Below are 26,008 nucleotides of genomic sequence, written 5' to 3'. Positions count from 1 at the left end.
TTGCAAAACTTATCCTTAATGTATTTGTTTTAATTTTTTTTTTCGATGATCATGCTACCAACCAACAAGGCTCAAAATATAACATAATGGTAAAATGAAAGTACTGTCTTTCATCTTTTAAACCCTTATAGATCATATAAAAGGGGTAGAAATGGTCAGACGGTCATATTTACCTTCCGCCCATTTTTCCCAAGGGTTATAGACACTCCTTATAATTGTAGAAGTAATTTCCCTTAAATGATGATCTTTGTCGATTTTGTTTTAAGGAATGACTTATAGGAGTAATTTATCTTTTTTTTTCTTTTTTTTTTCTTTCGGAACATGCATGAGTAGATAGAGAGAACAAATATCAGGAAAAATGTTCAACAACACAAATTAGTGACTTTGATCGAAATAGTCAGTCAACATCTTAAAGAAGTTATTGCCCTTTGTTCTCAAAGACGATGTTTTTTTTCTTCAAAAATGTCATGATCAAGAGTGAGCTTTGTTTTCTCCTGACAGTTTTATATAACTTATTTCTATTATATGCGTATGGACAATGTCAGTAAGATGGGTGCATAAAAATTGAAATTTGAATTACAACTATATGATGAAATTCAAATATTACTTTGCATTCACCAGAGTTGTTGCATATAAGTTTAATGACTGTGATAGAAGTAAAAGGTTTATATATTTGAAATAATACTAACAAGTTTACATTAATTTTGACTTTACAGTGTTATAGATTGTTATGGAAAATATATTGCTAACATTGATTGCGGAAATCTCTTGTTGTCAAATGTAAATTTGAAAAACGGATTTCACAAATAACATCGCTCTCAGAAACAGTTGTTACTGGTTTTAAATTATAAACATTTATATATACTTGGAGAAACAGGTGCTCGCAACAGGCTCAGGCAACAGGAGTATTCGGAGCCTTTGTCAAGTTGTACAACTCGGACAAATCTTATATAATGATATCGAAAAAAAATCCCGAATAAACATATCTACCAAATCTATTTCACTTGAAGGACTATCATACAGAAGAAAAAAAAATAGTCAAGTGTAATAATAGCAAATATTTTGGAAAGGCACATTTCCTTAACCATTAAAAAAGGCATACATCTTAAAGTCAATTCTGTCGAAGGTTAACTCTGACATGAATAATTGACAAACTATTCAGCTTCCTATCAATACGATAGTGACAATACCAACAGTGATTTAATAGCCCTGATTTTTAGCACCATATCTCTTTCTTACAGATAAAATTAAATCCGAAAAAAAATGTTCAGTTTTAACTTATTTCATCATCATCATTATTGTTGGAATGTAGAACAGTTTTTCTTTACTGAAACCTGTATATCCATCAAAGATGTACTATCAAAATATACCCACCTAAATGTTTTCTCAAGAGAATGTTTTTTGTTACCATTTTCTTAAAATTACCTAACTAAAATCCTTTACCATGCAATATTTTTTGTACCTGTGCAATACTAATCTATTTTATTTCTATGAAGACATATTGACTTTATTTGCAGTTTGATTTCATAACAGGGGTTAAATTAACCCGAATATAAATATCAATTGATAAATGTGGTTAGTAAATCAAATAAAGCGTATCTCGATCTACTTATTTATTGCATATTATTACAACAATTTATATACAATACAATTAATTGACGTGTAGCGCCGTTTTACCAATAATAAAATAAGGATATTCGTTACCCTGAATTAACGGTATATATCGTTGAAATAACCTTGAAACATTCTTCACATTCGTATATAACATTAAAAAATATAGATGAAAAGGATAACTGGTTTTATTAGTTGTCTTCTATACCACATGGTACCATAGTTTGTATTGTATCGTACACAATGAATGAAAGTTTATTAATTTCGCTTATGTATAGTGAGTGTATTATATCTATCTAACGTATAAGTGTTGTAACATATGCCACTGACAAGCAAACCGTATTTACATTTACATGTAAAAAATAACAACATCTGACACTAAGTTTTCATACATTTATGTTGAAATATCATAAGGAATTAGTGTGTGTAGCTATGATTACCTCACATTTATATTGTGGTATGCCAAGTTTTTGAACGGAACAATAATCATGTATGTCTAATCAACAAAAATAAGTCGTCAGTAAAGTACTTTTTGTATGTACGGATAAATAAGTTGTGTGTGATGTAATTTAAACGAATAGGAGTTATAGCGATGAAAAATCAATTTCAGCTTCTTGTGACTTTTGATAGATGTTGTTGACTGTCTTCTGTGAGGAATAATTGTGCAATAAGTTTGGGAAAAGGTACAGTTATAAATATATTCTATTAAAACGATGCCGTTCTGTCATGACGGAAACTAATGTAAAAACAAGATGTTGACTGAATGTTTTATTTTGGCAATAATTGGATTATCATACAGTGTAAGCATGAATGCAGAAAATCGTCTTCATCACGAACTTTTACATATTCGTTCTTACAGTAAACTGATTCGACCCACTGGAAATGATTCTCTTAAACTGACAGTCAAAATTGGTTTACGTTTGTCTCAGCTGCTCGACATTGTAAGTATATACTAGTTATCGTTAAAACTTTGGGGTTAAAGCAGAACATTGACATCTTTTTTTTAAATTTTACATTTATCATAATTTTTATCATAACGAGTATGTTATTTTTAGATCTTATTGACAGAATATCCCGCTATGTTAATGAGTATACTGTTACATGTATTCATGCTGTGGTTTCAAACAAATACAAAACATGGAAATTTAAAATCCTGATATGTTTTTTTCAATATTAGATTTAATCACAATTTTTTTCCTATTGAGTTCTAGTATAGATTATTATTATCTTTAGACCATAGTTGACAGCATCATTAATATCCCGCTATGTTAATGAGTATATTAGTGTTATTCATGCTGTGGTTAAGAACAAATACAAAACATGCAAAATTAAAATCATGATATGTTTTTTTGAAATGTTTGTGGAGCGTTTACCATAACCAAAGGAAACATTAACACTTTTGTTTTGGCTTGGACACATTGAACCGTTTTAAAAAGTAGGTAGAAACTTTACCGCTGTTTAGTAGCGTTTATCTAAAAGTGTCTTTGTAAGATGATTACACATATGACTTTTGAATTGTATGATGGTTGTTGCTAAGCATGCCTTATCTACGCACAAGGTCCCAATTCGTTTCAGTTCATACGATTTCGAATTGATCTTCAGCTGTTCGATTCTTCACACCCGGACTTCATATATAAACGTGTATCGTTGAGCTACATGTAGCTTCGTACTTTGTTTTGGGTTATAGTGCTTTTTATTTTGAAAGTTCAGGTCTTAAGAAAATATAATTTGTCTGTGTCTAATTTATACCACAGAGGGCAATATCATGACATTATCGCATGTCTAATAGTTGGATTTATACCTTAAGGCAATATCATGACATCATAACATATCTATCGGTTGGATATACATCAGAAGACAAAATCATGAAATGTTATCATTTCTATGGATTATATGTAAAGCGAAAGAAATTATCATGACATCACCACATTTCTATTTATTTGAGATATTAGATGATGATATCATGACAATGGCATAATTACTAGTATAATTACAATGCCATGGGTTTAGTTTATAACAGAAGGCAATATTATGACATCATCACATTTCTATGGGTTGTATCAGAAATCCTTGTCTAGGGCCTAGGAATAGACTTCTCGTTCTATGTATATCAGATGACAATATCATGACATCATGTTATTTCTTAGGCTTTTAGTTTGGGTTAGTAGACTATCCCAAAATCAGGTCTTAGTAGACTTTTCAAAAACATGTCTAAATTGTCCTTTTTAAAATTTGTTTGACAGCGTCAAAGTTACTTTATATTTAATTTATAGAAAAAAAAATGTCAAGAATTCAAAGGAAATTTTCATATGTTATACTTATAATCTCAAAAATGTCCCAAAATAAGTACCTTTAATACTATTAGTCCAATTTCAAACTTTGATTCGATTTCAGTTAGTTTTATATGGTCTATATGTTGTAATAAATTGAGTTTTTTAGCTTAAAGCTCAAAAAGACGGCATAGTGATGCTCCAAAAATTGATGCGTCTGGTGACTGAAAATAAGAGGGAATGTCTCATATAATTTTAAAATAATCCTCACAATACACTGGTTAAGGGTGGTTTTGACTTCACAAACATGTTGTGCCCATATCATTTTGAAGTTTACATCAAAATGAACGCGGCTCTAAGTTTCAAGCTGATTGGACTACATCTACGTGATAAACTACATTAACCAAATAAAAACTTAAGCCTGACGGGACGGACAAGACATCATCATGGTCCTATATCATCTAAGGCGGGGCAAAACAATTGTATTGGTCTAAATAAGTGTAAGTGATTGAGTAATTAAACTGAACACAGGACAGCAAGAGTAGGTGGTTTTTATATTCTAAATCATCTAATTCTCTGTACTGTGCAATCTGCTATGTGTTTCTCTAGAACTATGTAACTGCTATTGTCTTTAAATCGTCAGATTGATGTTCTGTGAAGTGGTGTCTTCAATTAACTTTTATCTTTTTTTACCATACATAGTAAGAAGTTCAAGACAAAAACGTGTAAACAAAACGATTTTGTGTGTGAAAAACATGTACCTTTAAAAGGCTGATTGGTACCTTTCTTTGTCGCGTTTCATTTCTCTAACCACTACATCACACGGTAAAACAGAAGGCAGAATTGTTTGCCAATAATGATATCGATGTTTCGTGAGCACCTGCTTTCTTCTGATATACTCTAAATCAAAAGATTATCTCCTATAGTGTTACAGTTATAACATAATTGATCTATAACAACTATGCGCCCCTAGACAAGATGTACTAAAACTGGAATGACATTGTTTAAGAGGCACCAGTAGCTTAACATATTTGATATTTCATTAATTCATTTTGAATACATAAATAAAAAACAAACCACTAGTAGAATAGCATGAACTCCAAATGGAGCGATACCAGATTACTTCTTTTGCCATCCTTGCGAATCCAGTAAAATGTTACCACAGGGAATAGGACCAAATCTGTATTCACATAGATCACATGACTTTGTATGCTTTTTTTTACATTGTTGCTGCAGTTAGTAAGTAATTACACGACGATGTGTCGTTAACAATGAAGATACAGCCACTCCTTTCGTCCTCCGATCCTCTGTATTTCTGAGGATGCGTATGCATAAACATAATCGAAGCAGGTGCTAAAGGCATCTTATGGTAGATCTACACTCATTGAAATTTAATAACATGATTTTCTATATGATTTACCGCAACTTTGCACCGGTTTCAAGAAACCAATCGTATTGGAAACAAAATTAAGAACAGTTTACTGTAATTTAACTAAAAAAACTATCGTTAATTAATATATTTTATAGCTAACAAGGATAGATTTTAGCGTATTTCTCCAAATTATCTGTTGGTACCCATTCCAATGTACAAATTTACAGGGAAAACAGTAAGCCGGCTGTCTCAATCTTCAAAACCTAAAAGATGCAAATATGATTTATAAATAAATTTGCAGATCGTTGACTCAGATAATATGTCAAAGAAAAATGGAAAATTAATCAGAAATATTCAATTCATATTGAAAATATTGACGTTAGATTAATAGGTCATATGTATGTATAATGAAGGACGGTTCCATAGATCTAACATTGTGCATGAATAATATACAAGAAGCTCATTATACTACATCGATATGGTTACGAACAGCAGAATGAAAAAAAATGATATCTTGCTTGATGGATTCTGTATATAACTTATCATCAGTCGAACATTTATCATAGGCAGCCACTGCGTTTGATTTATAGTCGATTTACAATAGAAAAGAAGCAAGTAGTTGGCAATCATATCGCATCACACATAATTTGTTAAAAAGATATAACTTTAGTGAACATTAGGGATTGAATATTTCACTCTTTTTCCACCCCATTGTGTTGCCTTCCCTCCCTTAGACACTCAGGCAAACATATTATATACGCCCCTACTCAAGGCATCGTATGCCAATTTAAAATTAATTCTAATGAAAATAAATTTAATACCATTGCGGACTGTTTAAGAGAATTGTATGGTCTCAAAAACCTGCACACAATACTTTCACTTTGAAAAATAAACCGGAGACAATTTAGACTTTGCAGATTTAAAAAAAAACACATTGTTGAAGACAGTTGTTGCTCTCGGGATGTTATTGATTGCCTTTGTCGTTGAGTTGCTGTCTAAATGACGTATATCCCTATCTCATGCTACACTTGTATCAAACATCATAGGTTGACTTGGTGTTAGAAATATGCATGTTCCATATTACCGTTAACCAACTCGTGATAGCGTCCAAACAAATACCAGTGGGTGAATTCAACCTCACCACTTGGACCTATTGGTTTAATAGCTTCCTTGTGAGCAGCTACTCCCAAGAAGGAAATCATGATATGAAATATATGCCCTTAACAATTGTATCAACAGGGAGATATATACTCAATATGCAGACGCATACATTTTGTGCGTTGATTAAACATCATCAGAACACAAAGCAGGTATAAATGTCCTAAATATAACAAAAACCGTGAGGATCTATGTAAAATATGTATTAGATCATACTGTGCAATCTTGATGTCTTCATTCTCCGTTGTGTCTTGAAATAAAAGGTCCAGCAAGCGCACAAAACTCAAATGTAGACATTTAGTCGCAGTCAAAATAGTTTTGTTCAACTTGATAGATTAATGACGCAAACATTTTGTAAACCCTTAATCGACCCGGTTATAACATTTTTTAAATTGCTTTCACAAGAGGGGCAACGATCGATTGATTGTTGTTTGCCTAACGCCCAGTATATTTGTTTTGTGCATTACAAGCCTATTCAGGAGGTCATAACGCGGCTGTGTCTTTATACATCCAAAGCCATAAGTACCTCCCCTCAAAATCGATTAAAAATTAAACGGTAAATTCAAATGTGTAAAAGGAAAACGATAGACATGTATGAGGGGGTGACACGCTTTCGGATTGTTTGATATAGGTATTAAAAAAGTGAACATGTGAGATATACAATGTAGTTGTTAAAAAACGGAGATTTGGGATATAGGAGATAAAAAATGGGATCTGGGAAAAAAAGTGGGAGGTGAGAACAAATTATAAAAAAGCCTGATTTGAGAAGTCAACACTCCCGTGTCACCTCCTGATTAATACCACTTATTCCAATTTTGAGGAGATCATATCACACAATGAATGGACGGAAATTTACAATCCAATTCAGCATAGCATGCTTTTTGTACCTGGAACAAAGTGAATGTATTTCATTATTTAATAATGAATTTATTTCTTCCACATCCCAATATCCATAACTTGACCTCACAATAAATGAAGTACTAACTCAGTCATATGTAGAGCTAGAAAAAACAAGAAAGATGTAAGCCTGCAACGCTTTCATTAGAAAATGTTTATGACCGAAAATTAACGATATGAAGATCTAACAATAGTCTTAGTAATTATATTTATTTTTGCCAACAACCTTATACCACAATGAAGCAGTACAAAAATATCTAAAGCACTTTTTTCCCTTTGATATCTAAAATACAATAAATCCTTGGAGTAGAAGTTTTTCTTTATTCTATTGTTCTATATTGCTGCTTTAAATGTCCTAAACAAACATATTCTCACTTCAGTGTATACATATCACCAATACAATTACACAATATGTAACAATGTAAAATCTAATGAAGAAAGAAGCAAATATTATCATGGCAATTGAAAAACCAAAGGAATAAAGAAGCAAATATTATCGCAATTTAAATCTGACGAAGAAAAAACAAATATCATCGCAATTCAAATCTCACGAAGAAAAGGCAAATATCATCGCGATTAAAAATCTAATAATTTACAGAAGAAGCAAATATCATTGGAATTTAACACTTTTGAAACTGCGTTAGTTTGATGCGCTTAACCTTAAAAGTACAATTTCACATATTTTGTCGCCTTGACATGAAACAATATCTTGAAGTTATTATGTTAATTTATTATACTAAATTGCAACTTGTCTTTAAAATGCTTCTGTTATAACATACTGTTTTGGATGTGATCATACATTTTAGTAAAACGGAGCAATACAAATAAATTAATGTTTGTTAACCAAATTTATTCTGTATGGTAGAATAACTATATGTAGTTTTCTATGCAGATGTGTGATATGAGCGTTTATGGAACATAATTGTCACGATTCTTTATTGCAAAGGAAGCTAAAATCCAGACACGTCCGTCATTTAATAACAAACTTAGTTTATTATCGCCAAAGCTTCATATTGTACTGTATTGCTACAGAACATTAACCTGCTTTTAAGGGAAAAAATATAGACATCACCGACGAAATTGATGGTAAAAATGCTTCAATCTATAATACCATAAGTAGTGGAGGAACAAAACAACAAAGATGAGATTAAACATCCTGCTTTTACCTTGGCTTTTTATCTTAGTCGGATATTTTCGTTTGTGTTTTAAAGTTCATCATCATCTTTAATGTTCTTATCATGTTAAAATTGACAAAATAGGGAAATTAAAAATTTGGAAAACGCATTGATCTTGGTATTTTAACCATCCTTTCCCCTGTTTTTATACATGTACGTAAATTGTACTGTTACACAACTGTCCCAGGTTAGGGAAGGGGTTGATGTACGTAGAATAGTTCAACATTCTGTGTGTGCCTGTCCCAAGTCAGAAGCTTGTGATTCAGCGCTTGTCAATTGGTGCTGTATATCATACTAGCATTTGTTTTTGGACTTAAATCAGGCCGTTAGTTCTCTTGTTTGAATTGTTTTACATTTGTCATTTCTGGCCCTTGTAAACGTGACTATGTGGTATGAAATTAGCTCATGTTGAAGGCCGTACGGTGACCTTTAGTTGTTAACTTTTATGTCATTTGGTCTCTCGATGAGTTTGGTCTCGTTTGTATTTGGCACAACTTTTTGGAATTTCGGATCCTCAATACTCTTCAACTTTGTACTTGTTTGGCTTTATAACTATTTTGATCTGAGCGTCACTGATGAGTCTTTATGTAGACGAAACGCGCGTCTCGCGTACATTATAATCCTGGTACCTTTGTTTGGTAACTATTGTAAGCATACCTCATCTCACATTATTGCTCGGGACTTTACCATACAACCAACAACGACAGGCCACTTAGTATTTAAATAAGATGGCAATGTATACGTAAACAACTTATTTACTAAAAGAAGGGCTATACAAGACAATTGGCGAAAAGAAGACGTCAATCAGTACAATGCTTTCCGATTTTTTTTTTTAGAAACTGTTGCCATGACTATCTTACACCCAAAGTAAAAACGTTGTTGTTAAAGCTTATAACCTCCTGTCGATAATGTATTTATCTGAAAAACAAGTAGAGAGTTATATTAGCTATTCATATAACATAAGGGTTATTTCCAAGTAGGAGAAATTTGTAAATCAAAAGCATGTATTGTTTTTTTTTTTACATTTCCTTCGGAGACAGATATGATGACTCAAACCCATTTATCTAATTAACAAAAGTATTACTGTCGAATACAAGACGTTCGGAAGTCAATTTAAACATTGTATAGCGTTATTGTGATTGTTGGCGTTAATTTTGTCGCAAATGTTAGAACTGCAAATTAATAATTCGATGACTATTGCCAGGCTTAAGTTTTTTGTTTACCAAAAACCATATCTTCTCCAAAAGCATTAACCCCCCCCCCCCCCCCAAATATCTCTTTTCTCTTAGTTATTCATGTGAATACGTACGTTGAATACAAGAAGTATTCGTTCAATTATATCTGGTATTGATCGTTTTATTTTTATTGATTGTCACAGCTTATGAGTGCATTCTCCTTCACTGACATTTGATAAAATAAGTGGTATCATCTTTGCTGTAAATTGAAATTTTTTGAATCCCTTGTTAACCCAATTCTCATATTTAACTCTTAAATTGATAGAAATATGATAATGATATTTAGATTTTAAGGAACATATGATAAAAGCTGATAGCTGAGCAAAGTAAGTTTAATCTTTTTTGCAATGATTAATATTAGCCAAGTAAAGAAAACTCATTTAAAAATTTGGTAGAATAACTGGACTTTGTAAACAATCTGTCAATATAGCTACAATAGCAGAACTAGCCCAGTATCCCATATATGTTTTTATTTTAGCGCAATCATTGAAATGCTAAGCAACAACAATTAGAACTAATAAAAATATCCCTTTATTTTACGATTCTTCCTATTATCTGAATTGATCAGCATAAACGGTACAATTTCCATGCTTATCATAAGTAGAAAAATAATTAACACAAATAAAATAGACATAAATAAAATACAAAATATTATCAAAAAGAAAAGAATTATTGATTGTATTTTTTTAAACTGAAATACAGATATGATGAATATATAGTCTTTGAAAAATTTAAACTACAAACTGTGAAAACCGCAAAATTCTCCTTTTCAGTAAAATTAAGACAAAATATAAAATTGACAAATATATTTGTTTTGAATTTTGAAAATTAAAAAAATAAAATAAAATAAGTAAAGCACAAGAAATGCACTTCGTGGAAAAAGAGAGGGGAAGATGTAGAAGAGTTCACATAGAAAATAAATAGAAATAGAATTTGTAAACATATAAATATAAAAACAAGGTTGAAGCTAAAACCCATTGAATCTCACCCTGTGTATTTTTTTCTTAAACAGTTTGAAAAGAAATAAATAATATTTATCTAGAATGGACAGAGTCATTGAAAAAGGACAGATTGCAATTAATATTATCATCGTGTAATTTTAAGCAGCTTTTGGTTTCATTTATTGAAATGTCGTTCACATTTAGGAGGATGGACACCACACATGTTTAAGTATTATTAAATATATAAGAAGAAGCGCCAATGAGACAACTCTTCATCCAAGTCACACTTTGTATAGGTAAAAGTACGGCTTACAACATGGAGCCATGGCTCACAACGAACAAAAGCTATAAAAAGCCCCAAAAATTACTAGTGTCACCCTTTTTACTATATATATATATATCTGATAATGCCTTAATATTATTAATATTTAATGTTGGTGTTATTTGTAATTGATGCCATTAACCACTCTGGGTATACATGTGTTTTAATTTTATTAAACAAATATTACAATATTTTTATTGTAGGATGAGAAGAACCAGATAATGACTACAAGTGTATGGCTTAGACAGGTACTTGCTTGCTTAATTCCTTTAACTAGTTCCCTCGTTGGTTGTTATGGCGGGTCGATATCCAAACGTCAAAAGATTATTTTGTTGTAGCGTGTGGATATATTTAATCGGGTCTTCAATTTAATATTTGAAATGAACTGTTTCAAATTTGTCATCGTAATTAAAAATATTTTTATGCAAGAAAACTTTGTCAATAGAGTTTACTTAGTCCGGTAGATAGATCCACGAGCAGCCAGATACCTACAATTTGATACGAGCGTTGTGTACATCAGTTGCACTCGAATCGAAGCAGTTGAAAGGCAAATCAAATACGAAGTTGAACGTCCCTTTGGTATCTTTAGCCTCTCTTTTGAAGAGCATACAAAACGAAAATTTGTGCAAAGTACGGCTTATGTAACCTTCGACTGAGGGTATAGAAAACTTTAGTGATTTAAATAATTTAACGTTATAACAGTAAGTGGTTTTTTTTGGTTAAATGTCATGTGAAATAGTTCGCATTCGTTTTTTAATTTCATTACTGAGAGCGTTCTTTGATACGGATTTATTACTTCTTATATGTGTTGCTATTCTACAATACCAATACCCATAATTCAAGTACTTTTTCTATCATTATTTCTTTATGAGTCTGCAAGTGATCCTTTTGTTCTTCCATTCAAAGGGATGAAAAATGTTTATCGCTCAATTACAGCGGGAAACGTGTCAGTACTTGCGCTCTATCTCTATTACTTTTGTTTATCTTCTTTGAAAATATGATGTAGGCTTAAAGCATGATTTACATATGCTACTTGATTAAAAGTAACAAATCTGAACTTGTAACCTACACATACAAATGTACCAACTGTACCCTTAAAATACATTGTTCATATTATAAATACGAATGTAGTGCATGTCTTAAAAATAATTCATCTTGCGTCATATAACCTGTATATAGCTTTTAACAAGAAATAACTGTGCGATAGTATCTTTTATTTACCACATGTACTTATTTTAATCATGTTACACGTGTTTCTGAAATTAACATCCTCAAGTAGGCTTTAGGTAACAACTGGAATGGTAACTTGAAACAGTAGGAGAAACCTTGACATAAGGAGAACAAAACCTAGGTGGTAATGAAAAAAATAACTCAATCGAAAAAAACAAACAAAATTGACAACAAAACAATATGGTAAACGAAATAATGATACCAAGAACGTATGTGCTCCGGGAAGGAAACCCTGCATGAGTATATTGATCTAACAAAAACCTGAAAATAATTGGTTGATTGGTTGTTGTACGCTTTGCATCCAGTGGCAAATATGTCATGGATATACAGGACAAGAACACATAAACAATAAATAAAAAAAGTAGGGTATGTAATATGTATCGACTGGGATGAATGTTGAGAACTTCTGGATATCTATTGAACAAAACAAGGGTATATTGGATAGGGACATGAATTTTATTCAAACCACCTATTGACCCATGAAAGAGTTGTTGCGAGGGCCTTTAACGAAACAGATATAGCACACACTCATGTTGATGTTTATAAATCTTTAATTTTCAGGAATGGACAGATCCTCGATTACAATGGGATCCCAAGGAATACCAAGGAATTAAAATGACGCATATGCCATCTGACCATCTCTGGCGTCCAGATATCGTTCTTTATAACAAGTATTTATTATAATGATATTATTATTAAATCAATAGAAACTAATTTCAAAGATTTGTCGATGTTTTATCTCGTATACACTAGCAATTTTTGTAACATACATGTAGTGACCATATCATCTGAATCTTTAAACATATACTCAGATGGCAACGTACAGGCGAATCTTAAAGTTATTAAATCCCAGGTATGTTGATTGGTACTCGAAATTTTTGACTTGTGTTTTGATTTTCCCAAAGTGACAAACAAGGTTCATTGTAAATAAATACAAACATAACTTTATAGATTTCATGCGTCCGAAGCGCTTTTTATAACCATCAACCGGTCAAATTATGGATAGCCAAGAATGTATAAGAACCGGAACTGTTGAAGAGCTACATTGTATATGACAAAAACGGACCTAGTATTTTACATTTAGGATCTTATGCTTGTGAGAGATAACATTGAGAATGAACATGGGGAGTGTGTCAAAGAGACAGCAAAACGAGAGAGTCTATTTATGTTATTATGTTAATTGTCTTTTGTTGAGAGTTTACTTTTTTCTTTGGCAATAATACCACATCTTCTTATTTTTATATAGTTAACTTATATCCAAATTATAAATAAGCAATGGAGTAAGTTATTTTTAACTTAAATATTAATACTAAAGTAATAGATATAATAGATCAATACAAGGTGAACAATGTGCATAATAAATAGCAAGTTTGTTTTTAATGCCTTTATGATATTTCAACATTTTTACTTACAGTGCTGATGGTGATTTTGTTATTACTTTGCTAACCAAAGCCAAAGTATATTTCGATGGAATGATAATCTGGGAACCTCCTGTCATCTATAAGAGTTCCTGTCCGATCGACGTGGAATATTTCCCCTTTGATATGCAGGAATGTTTCATGAAATTCTCATCGTGGACATATGATGGACAGGAGCTTGACTTACAACATGTGTGTGATGCTCAATCAATAATACTACAAACTGCACCAAATAAACCAAAAGAAAAGTTGATTATCGGAGGAGTAGATATTCATGATTACCATCAAAATGTTGAATGGGATATTATAAATGTAACTGCTAAGCGAAAGGAAAAGTTGTATCCATGTTGTCCGAACGCACCGTATCCTTATCTTTTATTTAATATTACTCTTCGAAGACGTACTTTATTTTACTCGCTCAATTTAATCATGCCATGTGTGTCTATATCATGTTTAACCGTCTTGGTATTTTATCTTCCGTCAGACAGTGGAGAAAAGATCACGTTATCAATATCAATATTGCTGGCGTTGACTGTGTTTTTCTTGCTACTTTCAGACATCAATCCTCCAACTTCATTTGTAATACCTCTAATAGGCAAATATTTACTTTTTACTATGATAGTAGTGACTATGTCTATATTTTTAACTGTTTATACATTAGGAATCCATTTCCGTCGACCAGCAACACATACAATGAGTCCATGGGTAAGACGTGTGTTTACGGAAATTTTACCAAGAGTTTTATTAATGCGCAGACCGGATATGGAACATATGCGTAAAAGAGTGCCTTTAAGAACTTGTAACGGTATAGAAATGCGTGATGTCAGGGATATACTTTCCGCTTCGCAAGCTTCAGAAAGTACATATGAAAATATTCGTCCTAACAAGGAACTAAAACAGTATCCAAAAGAAATCAAAGAGGCTTTTGAAGGAGTTATTTCAATAGCTGATCACCTGAAGACGGAAGATCAGGAGAATTCTGTAAGTAAACTGATCGGAAACATAAATTTCAAGGGAAATACAATTTACATTTATGAAACCATCCGACTAACATACATGTATGTGCAGAAACGATATATGCTGTTTTAGCTACCTGAATTTTTGTGCGAATTCCAGTTGCCCAACTTCATTTTTCAATTCATTAGTCACTTTAAATAAAAAAGGGTCGTTGTGAAATACATGTACCCCAAAGAGACAGTAAATCAACAATACAAAAAATATACAGAAGTCGACATAGTTTCGTCACCGGGCGGTTATGCCTGTTATTGCTTAAGAAAATCGCTCCGAGTTAAAACAGAAAAAATGTACTAACAACGCCATCAACACCAAATTATTTAAATTAAAATAAAATAAAATATATATGACATTAGAAAACCACGGTCAAAGATCCATGCTTCAGATAAGCCAATGTACTTATGCGGTATCAAGCTGTTTTCTCAATCCGCAGTATGTCTATGTTAAAGACACAAAATCATTTTTTTAAATTCCAAATGAGATACTAGTATACACTTCATAAAGCGCATGTGCATCTTCATTAGGAACACTCACGAGTTGAAACCTTAGTTTCTTAGTTATTTAACGATTTATGAAAGGTGTATTTTGAATAAGTATTTGTAACAAAACATGTCTGTACCAACGCACTGAATACTGTACTGAAGGTACCGTAGGTGACTAAAAGCCCACCATCAGCGGTATCGACCTAGTGCTACTAAATCTAATATACACAATCTATAATAGATTTCGTGCGTCCGAAGATCTTCCTCAATTTTCATTACCATGAAAACTAAAACCTAAACATTTAAAAGCCAGGGTGAGTCAATACGAAAAAAAACCCAGATAACACATTAACATTAGTGATGTCATTATTAATGACAAGATCTTAAAATGAGCCGCTATTTTTGGCATTGATAAGACTATGTTTTTTTAGCACAAGTTTCTATAAATAATACCATTAATATTGTTTTACTTTTTAGGAAGCACGTGACTGGAAGTATATTGCCATGGTGATGGACCGTTTGTTTCTATACATTTTTACAACTGCCTGTGTATGTGGAACACTCAGTATATTTTTATATGCACCGTCCCTTTATGATTCACGCCCACCTTTAAGCTCTAACATACGGGCAGACGGGGCATGCAAATATTAAGGTCAAGTACAGAGATTTCAATTTATATATTTGTTCTTTTTCATTGTTTTCGCAAATTAATTAAACCGTTAAGAGGCAATACATATGCTTTGATAGCATTTTTTGATAATTTACCAGCGTCAAATATTTGTAACAGCTACTTCATCCTACTTTAGACGAGGAACTTAATAACAAAATAATTTATATTCTTCTGTTCATTTGAGCTACTGCTAAATGCAATCGTTTTTTAAATTAACTTGCAAAACAATAAAGTTAGGACTGCATTCTCATCAGTATACACACCCTGATTAATCAGAAATAATTTAACAATCAAAAATGTATATGCTATCTTGTCTTTGCTTCTATGTGATCCTTGCATGAAACTGAGCTTTATTTTGATATTACATTGAAAGAATTCGACTTGGCCTTTTACAAAAAATCTACATATGTCTTTCATTGTAAAGTTACTATGTATATATGTCATATGATTTCAATGAACTGCAGTGCCTTATTCATTAAAATGCCGTTAATAGTATTAAAATCATTCAGGAACATTATTATATACCTTTATAATCAATCGTCGTATTCAGTCCAACAGTCTATCATCATTTGTCGACTGCAACGCATCCAAAAACTCAGCATATATAGATGGCTTATACATGTAACTAAGTATGTCCACTTGAGATTCATCAGTGGCACCAGAATCAAAATGGCAAAAAAGATTTTTATCAAGCTGAAGAGCATTGAAAAAAAATATCTGAGAGAATGTTTCAAATCTATTGAAAGACGTCTGCTGTTATAAAAACTTATTTTGTGAAGATATCAAAATTTCACATAAAAAATGGAAATGGAATTCATTGAAACTTTCACTAATGCTTTATCAATCTGCACTCGGACAGAATGCTTTTATCATGTAATCCTAGTTATTTGGGACTTTTCAATTGCAATATGGAATTAAAATGTCTTTCATATTTAGAAATAATAGAAATGATTATTTTCCTATTTTTACCCATAGTATCCTCTAAAAAAAAAGGATTTCAGTGAATTTGAAGCCCCTGTAGTGTAGTATTCATATGTTTTGTTTCTTGTCTCAATACATAATCACATTGACGACTACACATCTCCATTTGAACCTTTCATAAAAATTACGTTCTAGTAATTATCATAGTCATATTACTTCCATCTACCCATTTATAAAACAAAATTAACTCATTCATTTCATCTTGTGTGTGTGTGTGTGTTAAAGGATATCATTTTAGTGAAAAGGAATACTTTTATAATGCTTCGGTAAGTACTGGATTCAAACATACGAATCGTATGTTTTTAACTTATTTCTATCATATTTCTTTCCCAATTAATCTATCGTATGTCGACCCGTTTACTTTCTAAAAAGTTTCATTTTTTACTCGTTGCAAGTTGCATGTAGACTTGTTTACTCATGTTGTAGACCCCCAGATTTTTTTTTTATTGAATCTTCTTTTGCAAATTAATTCTCAACTTGACTATCAGTCCCCGAGGGTATCACCAGCCCAGTAGCCAGTACTTCGGTACTGGCATGAACATACGGATTTTTTGTGTTATTAAAATTTGCTGCTACAAAGTATTAGAAATTATTATAAATTAAGGAATGTATCTCCCTCATGCAAAGCTCTGATTCCTTTCACGGATTTGGCTATACTTTTTTGACCTTTTAGATTATAGCTCTTCCTCTTTTATATAAGCTTTGGATTTCAAATATTTTGGCCACGAGCATCACTGAAGAGACATGTATTGTCGAAATGCGCATCTGGTGCAAGAAAATTGGTATCGTTAATTTTATTACCTTTATTCTTGTTTATGTGTGGTTTGGTTGCCGGTTCGTTTTCACTACCAACCCGTCTATAAGTAACGTGTAGACATGTTTGGAATTCTTGTTTGGAGTATGAAGTTTTCTTCGATGGTAATATGTAATGCTTTGAAATTATTTGTGATTGCGTATACTACTCTTCCCATGTATGAACTAACTTGGTTTGACAATCTATACACTTTGTATATTTATATTCGTATCAATATATTTTGAGTGCCATGCAACTTCCTTACAGAGTCATATCATATACATTTAGTATAGCATATTTGATTGGACGTTTTATTATAACTGTTTTTGTAGATCATGTTAGACTAGTAACACATACATAATGTTTATGAACTGAATGTACTTACTTGTAAACAAAGGAAACACAAAAGTAAAAATGTTATCAAATAATCCTGTCTTATTATTTGACATATTACCTTTTTAGTATTATGACCTGGTTTTGTTTTGTCTGAGTTTTTAACTGCCCCCCCCCCCCCCCCCCCCCCTTTGATATATTTTGCTTCTTCAAAACACTACATACATATTTCTTTGAGTTGTACAAGTTTTCAAAATATAGGTTTTAGTTTTGTTTTTTTAATAAAATAAGACTTTTGCACCTCTGAATGATGTAGTTAGGTGGTTTCAAATTTGGAACTCCTTCATAACCAGTGCATTGTTTAGATTGTTATGATTTCTGCACGTTACGTAATTTTTGCAAAAACTCTTTGAGGGATCAGTAGGTGACTTGTAACGTGGCATCATTTTATTTGCCGGTGATAGTCCAAATCCTATATCTATCTTTCTTTCTTACAAGCAAACCCCTTTGCAGAACCTGTCTAATCGAGTTACTGTTAATAAGATCTCGCCCTGAATATGCATGCACTATTTGTCATTTACCGTGAAGCAAAAATCAATCAATCGATTGAAATCACTGCTTTTTTTGTATTTTATTAAGAAACTAGGACACTAGCAAAATCACAATGATTCAAACAAAAAGTACTGAATTACTGTGACATTATATGAATAACGGCAACAGTAGAATACCGCTGTTCGAAGTCATAAATCGATTGAGATAATACAAATCCGGGTCACAAACTAAAACTGAGGGACAAATATATGTAATGAGGGAAAAAAAGAAACAACAGAAACACTGAAGTGCAACAAAAAACAAACTACAATGCAACACACAGAAACGAACTATAAGATAACAACTGCCATTTTCCTGACTTGGTACAAAAAATTTTAAGAAAAAAATGGTGAGTTGAACCTGGTTTTGTTGCTAGCTAAACCTCGCGCTTTATTGGCAATATTAAATATAACACTTCAAGGACAATATAATATGACAGGAGTACAGTACAAATGGATCATTCGGGAAAGAGAAATACACAAATAAACAATACAAAAGTACATTTCCACATTCTCACCACAGAATAATACAACCATGAACTGCACACAAAAATAGCGCTTTAGAACCACGATTGTCCCATTATTCGAGTCAAATGTTTTTACGGTATGAAAAGCAGATATTAGAATAATCTGTTACCTATCGGATGTTAAATTCAGAAAATGCTATATAAATAAGTATTTTTTTCTAACATTTAACTTGTCATCAAGATTCAACATTCAAATTTTGAAGATTTAGTTAGAGTCGATATCCAAAACATAAACACAACCTCTAGTGAGCTTTTCAAATCGACTCAATAACAAAATAAAATACACACATACAAAAGTCATGAACAAAACACAGTTTTAAACAAATAGTGCACAGTAAGATGCCATAGAAGACATATTATGTAAGTTAAAAGCTTAGTACACTTAAAACATAGCACAAGTTAATAATAAAATTGCTCAAATCAAATAGTCACACAAAAATAAAAAAATGAAATAATGTAGACCTTTAAACCAATCCTTTCAGATTCAAAAGAAAAAAAATCAAGACCTCCTATATTGTAACCATTCAATATAATAATAATTTTAATACAAAAGAATTGACGATTCATAATTGTATTATACCGAATGTAAGGTTTCTTTGGATCTTATTATAAAGTCTTCACAATCCTCCGTCATATATTGTACAGTGCACTTTCAATTTCTATATCGATTGGAGAGACTGGGTTTGAATTTATTATTGTATAATTTAGTATGTTAAATTAATGCTATTAACAGTACTACTGGTTCTGATTCTTAAGATAGAATTATTAGACAAAAAATACGTTTTTTATTTCACGTTATATTTGACTTTGTATAGCTGTAATTTTTCGAAACATCTTTCACATTGACAAATTTTACGTTAAGTTTCCACTTTAATTCAGTACAGAAAGGATGATACCAATGTTAGGAAACTTCGATTTGATCTTCGACTATAAAGATGGTACTGGTATATACTGAACTTTTTCAGTTACAGAATAACCAACGTCAATAAATATAAGTTTCGAACTATTTCTAGGTGAAGGTCAAGATAAAGAGCAGACTACACTGTCTCTGTAGCATCTTTTATTTCAAGTTCGATAAAATATTTGCGATCAAGATAGTCGCCACCAAACCTTTATTTATTTAGTTTTTTGACATCATCTATATATAGTTTAACGTAAAGCATGATGTAGCTTCGTTTGATTCTTTTTGAAAAATCATGATTGAAGCCTGTCTCGAATGAATAAATGCACAACTCGACAGGAACAGGAGTGCAGTTGGTTTCTATGGAAATGCCGATTGTTAAAAGACAGTTAAAAATAATTGTTTAATACAAGGTATCTATATACATATACGCTGTTATTGATATAATGAAGTAAGTTTAGGATTTGTGTGATTGTTATTGGTTGTAAAAAGAAAGAATGCTGTAGAATGGTAGTATAGGGACTCTATGTTTTCTGTGATAATATGTAAAATTTGTTGTAAATAATAGAATTGAGGTTTAATAAATATAAAGATAAAAAAAAAAAAAAAGGAAATGCCGATTGTCTGCTGTAACACACGTCGTTCAAACGTAGCAAAAAGTAGAATAACAAAAATACCGAACTCGAAAAAAAAAATCAAATTGAATGTCCCTTTTTAAATGGCAAGACCAAAATCACACACAAAAAAAGAATGGAAAACAATTGTTTAAAACGGTTATACCAAATCAGACAACAGCATAACCAGAAAACGTATGTATAATTATTATTCAACAAGAGGCGACAATGTTAAACAAACTCACCAATGTTAACCGACATATTATTCAAATAACGTGAGAGTAATTTCATTTCAAAGCTTTACCATGACTAGTGCTGAAAAATTCAACATACCTTTAATTGCATATTAGAGCGAACTTGTTCCCGGAAGTTAAGTAGTACAAAAACTTGTACTTTTGATCTGAAAAACAGGGCAAATATGACCTCATATCTTAACTTCATATATCTTTTTATTATTGATAGAATTATCTTATATAAGGGTTCTACAGTAATCCCAAGTCCTTATATAAGCTTTCAATTAATACCAAAATTGCCCAAATATTTACTTATTGAAAACATTAATACGGATTGTATACCTCCCAGTTGATACAATACTCAAGGACTAGTATGCTCTTTAAAGGAAGTTATCAAATAATGAGTTTCAATTGGTGAAGTTGAAATTTTCCCTTCGTAAATTTAACGGATGCCATTACAAGTTGGCTAACTGTTTTGAAATATCTGTTTCACAGATGGCGACTGATATGTTCCAATTGTGGTTAGTACAATCCCGACCTGTTTTCCTCGAATGTGTAATACCAAATCAGACTAATCACTGGATTTGTATATATACATGACCAACATAACGGATGCCACATGTTTAACAGGATCTCCTTACACATCCTGATCACCTGAGATCAACTCCAGCTTTTGGAGGGCGGTGAGTGTTGGTCGTTCTCTTTTTTACAGCTTTGCGTTGGAATTATTTTGTTTAAATATGTACTTATTTCTTGTATGTTCTTTCAGACGGGTTCCGAAGAAGTGGTTCTATACCACACGAAGGTTTTTTTTATATTAAATTCTTTTAATGCTTTCATTTTACTCTGTCCTTAGATCTTCGTTTTATGAAAATATGCATAGTACATATTCCTTGCAACCATTAACATGTATCGATACTACAAGACACACTTTGGGAAATATTGTATGGGTCATGAACCAGAGTACCAAGGTTTGGAATGTTGAAAAAAACTCGGATAGCATTGTTTTTTTTGGAAGATTGTATAAAGATAATATCAAACATTGCAGGAATTGAGATATAATTTGAAGTTTAGAAACATCATGATTGCTTAAAAAGAAAAGTGTTAAGTAGTTATAACATCAATGCCAAAAACAAAATACATAATAATCAATGTGAAGTTGTTTTACGGATAAAAAAGAGGCAAAAGATACTAAAGGGATTTTTAAATTAATAGTCGAAAACGACCTGACTATATGCCAGCAACTGAGAGTTTTTAACGTATCAACCTTCAGCTTCAACGAGAATAAGGCCAACAAAACCTTAGATGTATAAATACAAAAGAAGCTATATTAAGACAATTTGCATAAATTATGCTTGATTGAAGTAGAATCTTGGTTTCTGAAATAAAAATGCAAATTCAGTCATCGCGTTATTGATAAGGTCAAATGTAACAGTCTATTTGACAAGATACCTTATTACATCAAGTAAAAGATAAACAATATTTGACAATCACCAGACATTGTTTGGCAGTGAATGTATTATGAAGACTCTGCTGAACAATAATTGACAAGTAATTAAAAAATCCCATATGGAATTTATAACGTTCGAAGTGTTTGACAGTTACAACTTGGAAACAGGTTGAACATAGAAATATTGGATTCAGTGAAACAAAAAGGTTTCAAAACTTTAATTCTGAAGTAATGGAAAAAAAGAGCAACAACAGATTTTTTTTCCAAAAATATATGCTATACGTCATGTAAAGGGATTGTCCGAGTGGAGTCTTTTGATTAAGAATAACCTGACCTGGTGAAAGCTGAAAATGAATACCTGAAGAAAAAAACTTGATGAAAATGAATATTCTGCAACACAAAATGCAGGAAGCAGTCGTGTAAAAAAATGAAAATACCTTTTTGCGCTTCCAAGCAGGAAGGAAGAATAATGCATGCTAAGAAACAAATGAAAATAAATGGTCACTCTCCAAGAATATCAAATTGTCGTTCCCTAGTGCCGTAACTTGGCTACTCATAGATGACACAAAGTTAACACTGCACTTGCAGTAAAATCGATCCAGCAGATGCAATTAAAATCCCTGTCTGGTTATATCAATTGATAAATGACAGGATAATGGGAAAAATTGAAGTTAACAAGATGGTCAACTAGAATTGGTAAATCGATGATGGTCAAACATAAAAACAAAACAAAAAGTCTGCAATACAAGTCGTTCGTTCTTCAACTTCGTACTTGTTTGGCTTTATAAATATTTTGATATGAGCGTCACTGATGAGTCTTATGTAGACAAAACGCGCGTCTGGCGTGCTAAATTATAATCCTGGTACCTTTGATAACTATTTACACCACTGGGTCGATGCCACTGCTGGTGGACGTTTCGTCCCCGAGGGTATTACCAGCCCAGTAGTCAGCATTTCGGTGTTGACATGAATATCAATTACAATGTATGTGGTCATTTTTATAAATTTCCTGTTAACAAAACTTTGAATTTTTCGAAAAACTAAAGATTTTCTTATCCCAGGAATGGATTACCTTAGTCGTATTTGGCACAACTTTTTGGAATTTTGGATCCTCAATGCTCTTCAACTTCGTACTTGTTTGGCTTTATAAATATTTTGATATGAGCGTCACTGATGAGTCTTATGTAGACGAAAAAGCATCATTTTAGTTTGTCAAAACAGAGGGTTAGAAGCGTCACTTTTTTAAATTGAATAATTAAATTGTTAATGTTTAAATTAACAATTATCATCACTGCAATAACAGAAAAGTTATATTCAAAAATGTAAAATCGCCTAGTTTTGTATATTATAACTTATATTCAAACTTTTGACAGTCATTCCAAGAAAAGGGTACTCAACTAAGCATCAATCAAATGACAAATTTAAAAGCGCAAACACATGGATAACGTCTGTTCTATTCCTGACTTGGTACATGCATTTTCTTGTATAAACCTGGTTTTTTTTAACTAGCTAAACCTCTCACTTGTAAAATATTCGCATACAATTCCATTATATTGACAACGGTATGTTAACAAAACAAACAAACTTTATTGGTAAAAATGTCAAAATAGGGGTACTACAGACATTGAAAAGAAAAAAAACCATCAAATATGTAACAAAGAAACATAAATTTTCTGAAGTCATTAAAAACATCCCAGTCGGTATGCGTATATGCATGGACTTGCCCAGTTTATAAATCCCTGAGGATTCTTGATAGTTACGTTGTGATGTTGTAATATTATCCATAAGATGAACGACTTTTTTTGTCTTGTCCCTCCACCACGTCCTTCTGAAATACTTGTATTCATCTGTTATTTTTCTAACAATAACACCACCTTATTTTCTATTTGTTTTTATATCTTATCGTATTCCTAGCCAATGACATTCCACATCGGTCTATCTTTCACTGGTCGTTTTACTGGTCGTGACACTCCACTTTCGCCGTTGCCTTGTCGTGACCTTTCCAACACTGTCCTTCAAATACAATCGGCAGAATTTTCCTGGACGTAAAACTCCACTATCGTTCATTTGACATAATCAATGGTAAATTTCCTTTCCTTAAAATTCCACTATCGTCTAGCTTACATGATATAAAAGAAGAAATTGTTTTTGTATTACCTAACTCTCGAAAACAGTGCGCAATAATATGCAATAAAAAGGAGTGTTTAATTCTCGAGCGAAAGCCAGAATATGGTGTATTTTTACATGGATGACTGTCATTTTATTCAAATTTATGCAGAAAAATTATCTATAAGTTCTTGTAGCTACATATTTTAGCAAAGAAACAAACCCAGGGCCATGAATAAGTGGGTTTATGATTTAAAGTACTTCCACAAACTTTATTGTAAAATATAAGTTGATACTATGCGTTAGTTATAAGTAAGCTTCTAGCTGATTATACCAACTGGTTTCATTACCGTGTTTATTTGTTTATTATACGAGGCTTCATGACTTTTTATCTGACGTCGGTAAACATCCTTCATATTTTTATGATAGACTGTATACTATTTATGATCAAGTATAGGAATGTTTGATTATCTTTCTTGTATCGGTTGAATGGGTAATCTTAAAACTTATATACATTGTCTAATACGCATCATTGTTAATTGATTAATGGTTTTCTGAATATTTTAAAATCCTTTTCCACTGCTTCCACTATTAACAAATTCCATGTTTAGATCTCCGTGGACTTAAGTTAATTATATTGTGGGAGTTTGATCAGCTGATACATCAAGTACCCTTTTCGTTTATTTTTACTTTTCAATAACGTATTTCCTTTCATATACTTTTGACAACCAATTGTTGACCTATAGATGAATTAAGCTATTTCATGGACCATTAATCTAGATTTCATTCTATATAGTCTACTTTTTCGGCCTTATATATTACAAAGCTTGAAATAAGGCCATGTTAAACATCTCACCTTACTCCCTCCCTCTCCCTAGATTTGCGTGATAAATTACAGTCAATATAAAGAGCTTGTTCGCTCAATGAAGTATACATTGTATAACAGGTGGATTTTTATCAACATTTTTATCAGTTGAGAAAAAGTAAATAAAAATAAGTCAGTGCTTCGGTTTTGATAAAGCACTTTAAGCAAAACATTTTCATTATAAAGTTTTAATTTCCAAATGTTAATGATAGTTTTTCTTTTAAGCTTTATGACTGATGTGTGGTCTAAAATTTATTTGATCGAGCGTCCATGTTGAACCAGACTGAGTAATGCTTACCGTGTGAAGAGAATTGATATTGTAGCAAGTTGTTCCACATATACTGTAAAGGAGTCTGGAGAACTGATGCTTTTATAGTTTATATTGGCAATGAAATAGTCGCGGTTTGTACGAAATTTACTACGTAGCGGTCAGGAATATGACAGTTGTTATCCATTCGTTTGATGAGTTTTAGGTTTTGATTTTGCAATTTGATTAAGGATTTTCCGTTTTGAATTTTCCCGAGTTCTGTATTTTTGTTACTACATTTGCTATTATTATCCTTTATACTGTCAATGGTTTGGTTAGTTTAGACAGTATTTATTACTCAAAAATTATAACAATAAAGTCAAATATGAGATTTTTTTTATAAATTCGTCTCTAGTATGGCAATGGGATGTTGACGTCTTTGCTGTTTTAAGGGTCGGGATCTCTGCTGCCATCCTCTCTATGATTTACAATTGGGCCGGTGTTTTTGAAATTCTATTCCATATAATGCAAATGAGTTGACAAAGTTTTAAGAACCAATATACTAGTACTACA

At 31.9% G+C, this 26,008-nt stretch overlaps 1 protein-coding gene across 1 annotated transcript; it reads left to right on the top strand.

Annotated features, from left to right (window-relative positions):
- Positions 1-1,663: 1,663 nt before the first annotated feature.
- On the top strand, positions 1,664-16,312 carry LOC139520613 (acetylcholine receptor subunit alpha-like). Its single transcript, XM_071313432.1, has 5 exons — positions 1,664-2,552; positions 11,185-11,229; positions 12,773-12,882; positions 13,626-14,610; positions 15,603-16,312. Exons 1-5 carry the CDS (start codon positions 2,364-2,366, stop codon positions 15,774-15,776), a joined length of 1,503 nt encoding a protein of 500 aa, XP_071169533.1. The 5' UTR covers positions 1,664-2,363; the 3' UTR covers positions 15,777-16,312.
- The last annotated feature ends 9,696 nt before the right edge of the window (positions 16,313-26,008 follow it).

This window comes from Mytilus edulis, chromosome 4, assembly GCF_963676685.1.
Source record: "Mytilus edulis chromosome 4, xbMytEdul2.2, whole genome shotgun sequence".
Classification (NCBI taxonomy): Eukaryota; Metazoa; Mollusca; class Bivalvia; order Mytilida; family Mytilidae; genus Mytilus; species Mytilus edulis.
The sequence above is the reverse complement of the archived record's forward strand: the minus strand, read 5'-3'. Positions and strand labels throughout refer to the sequence as shown.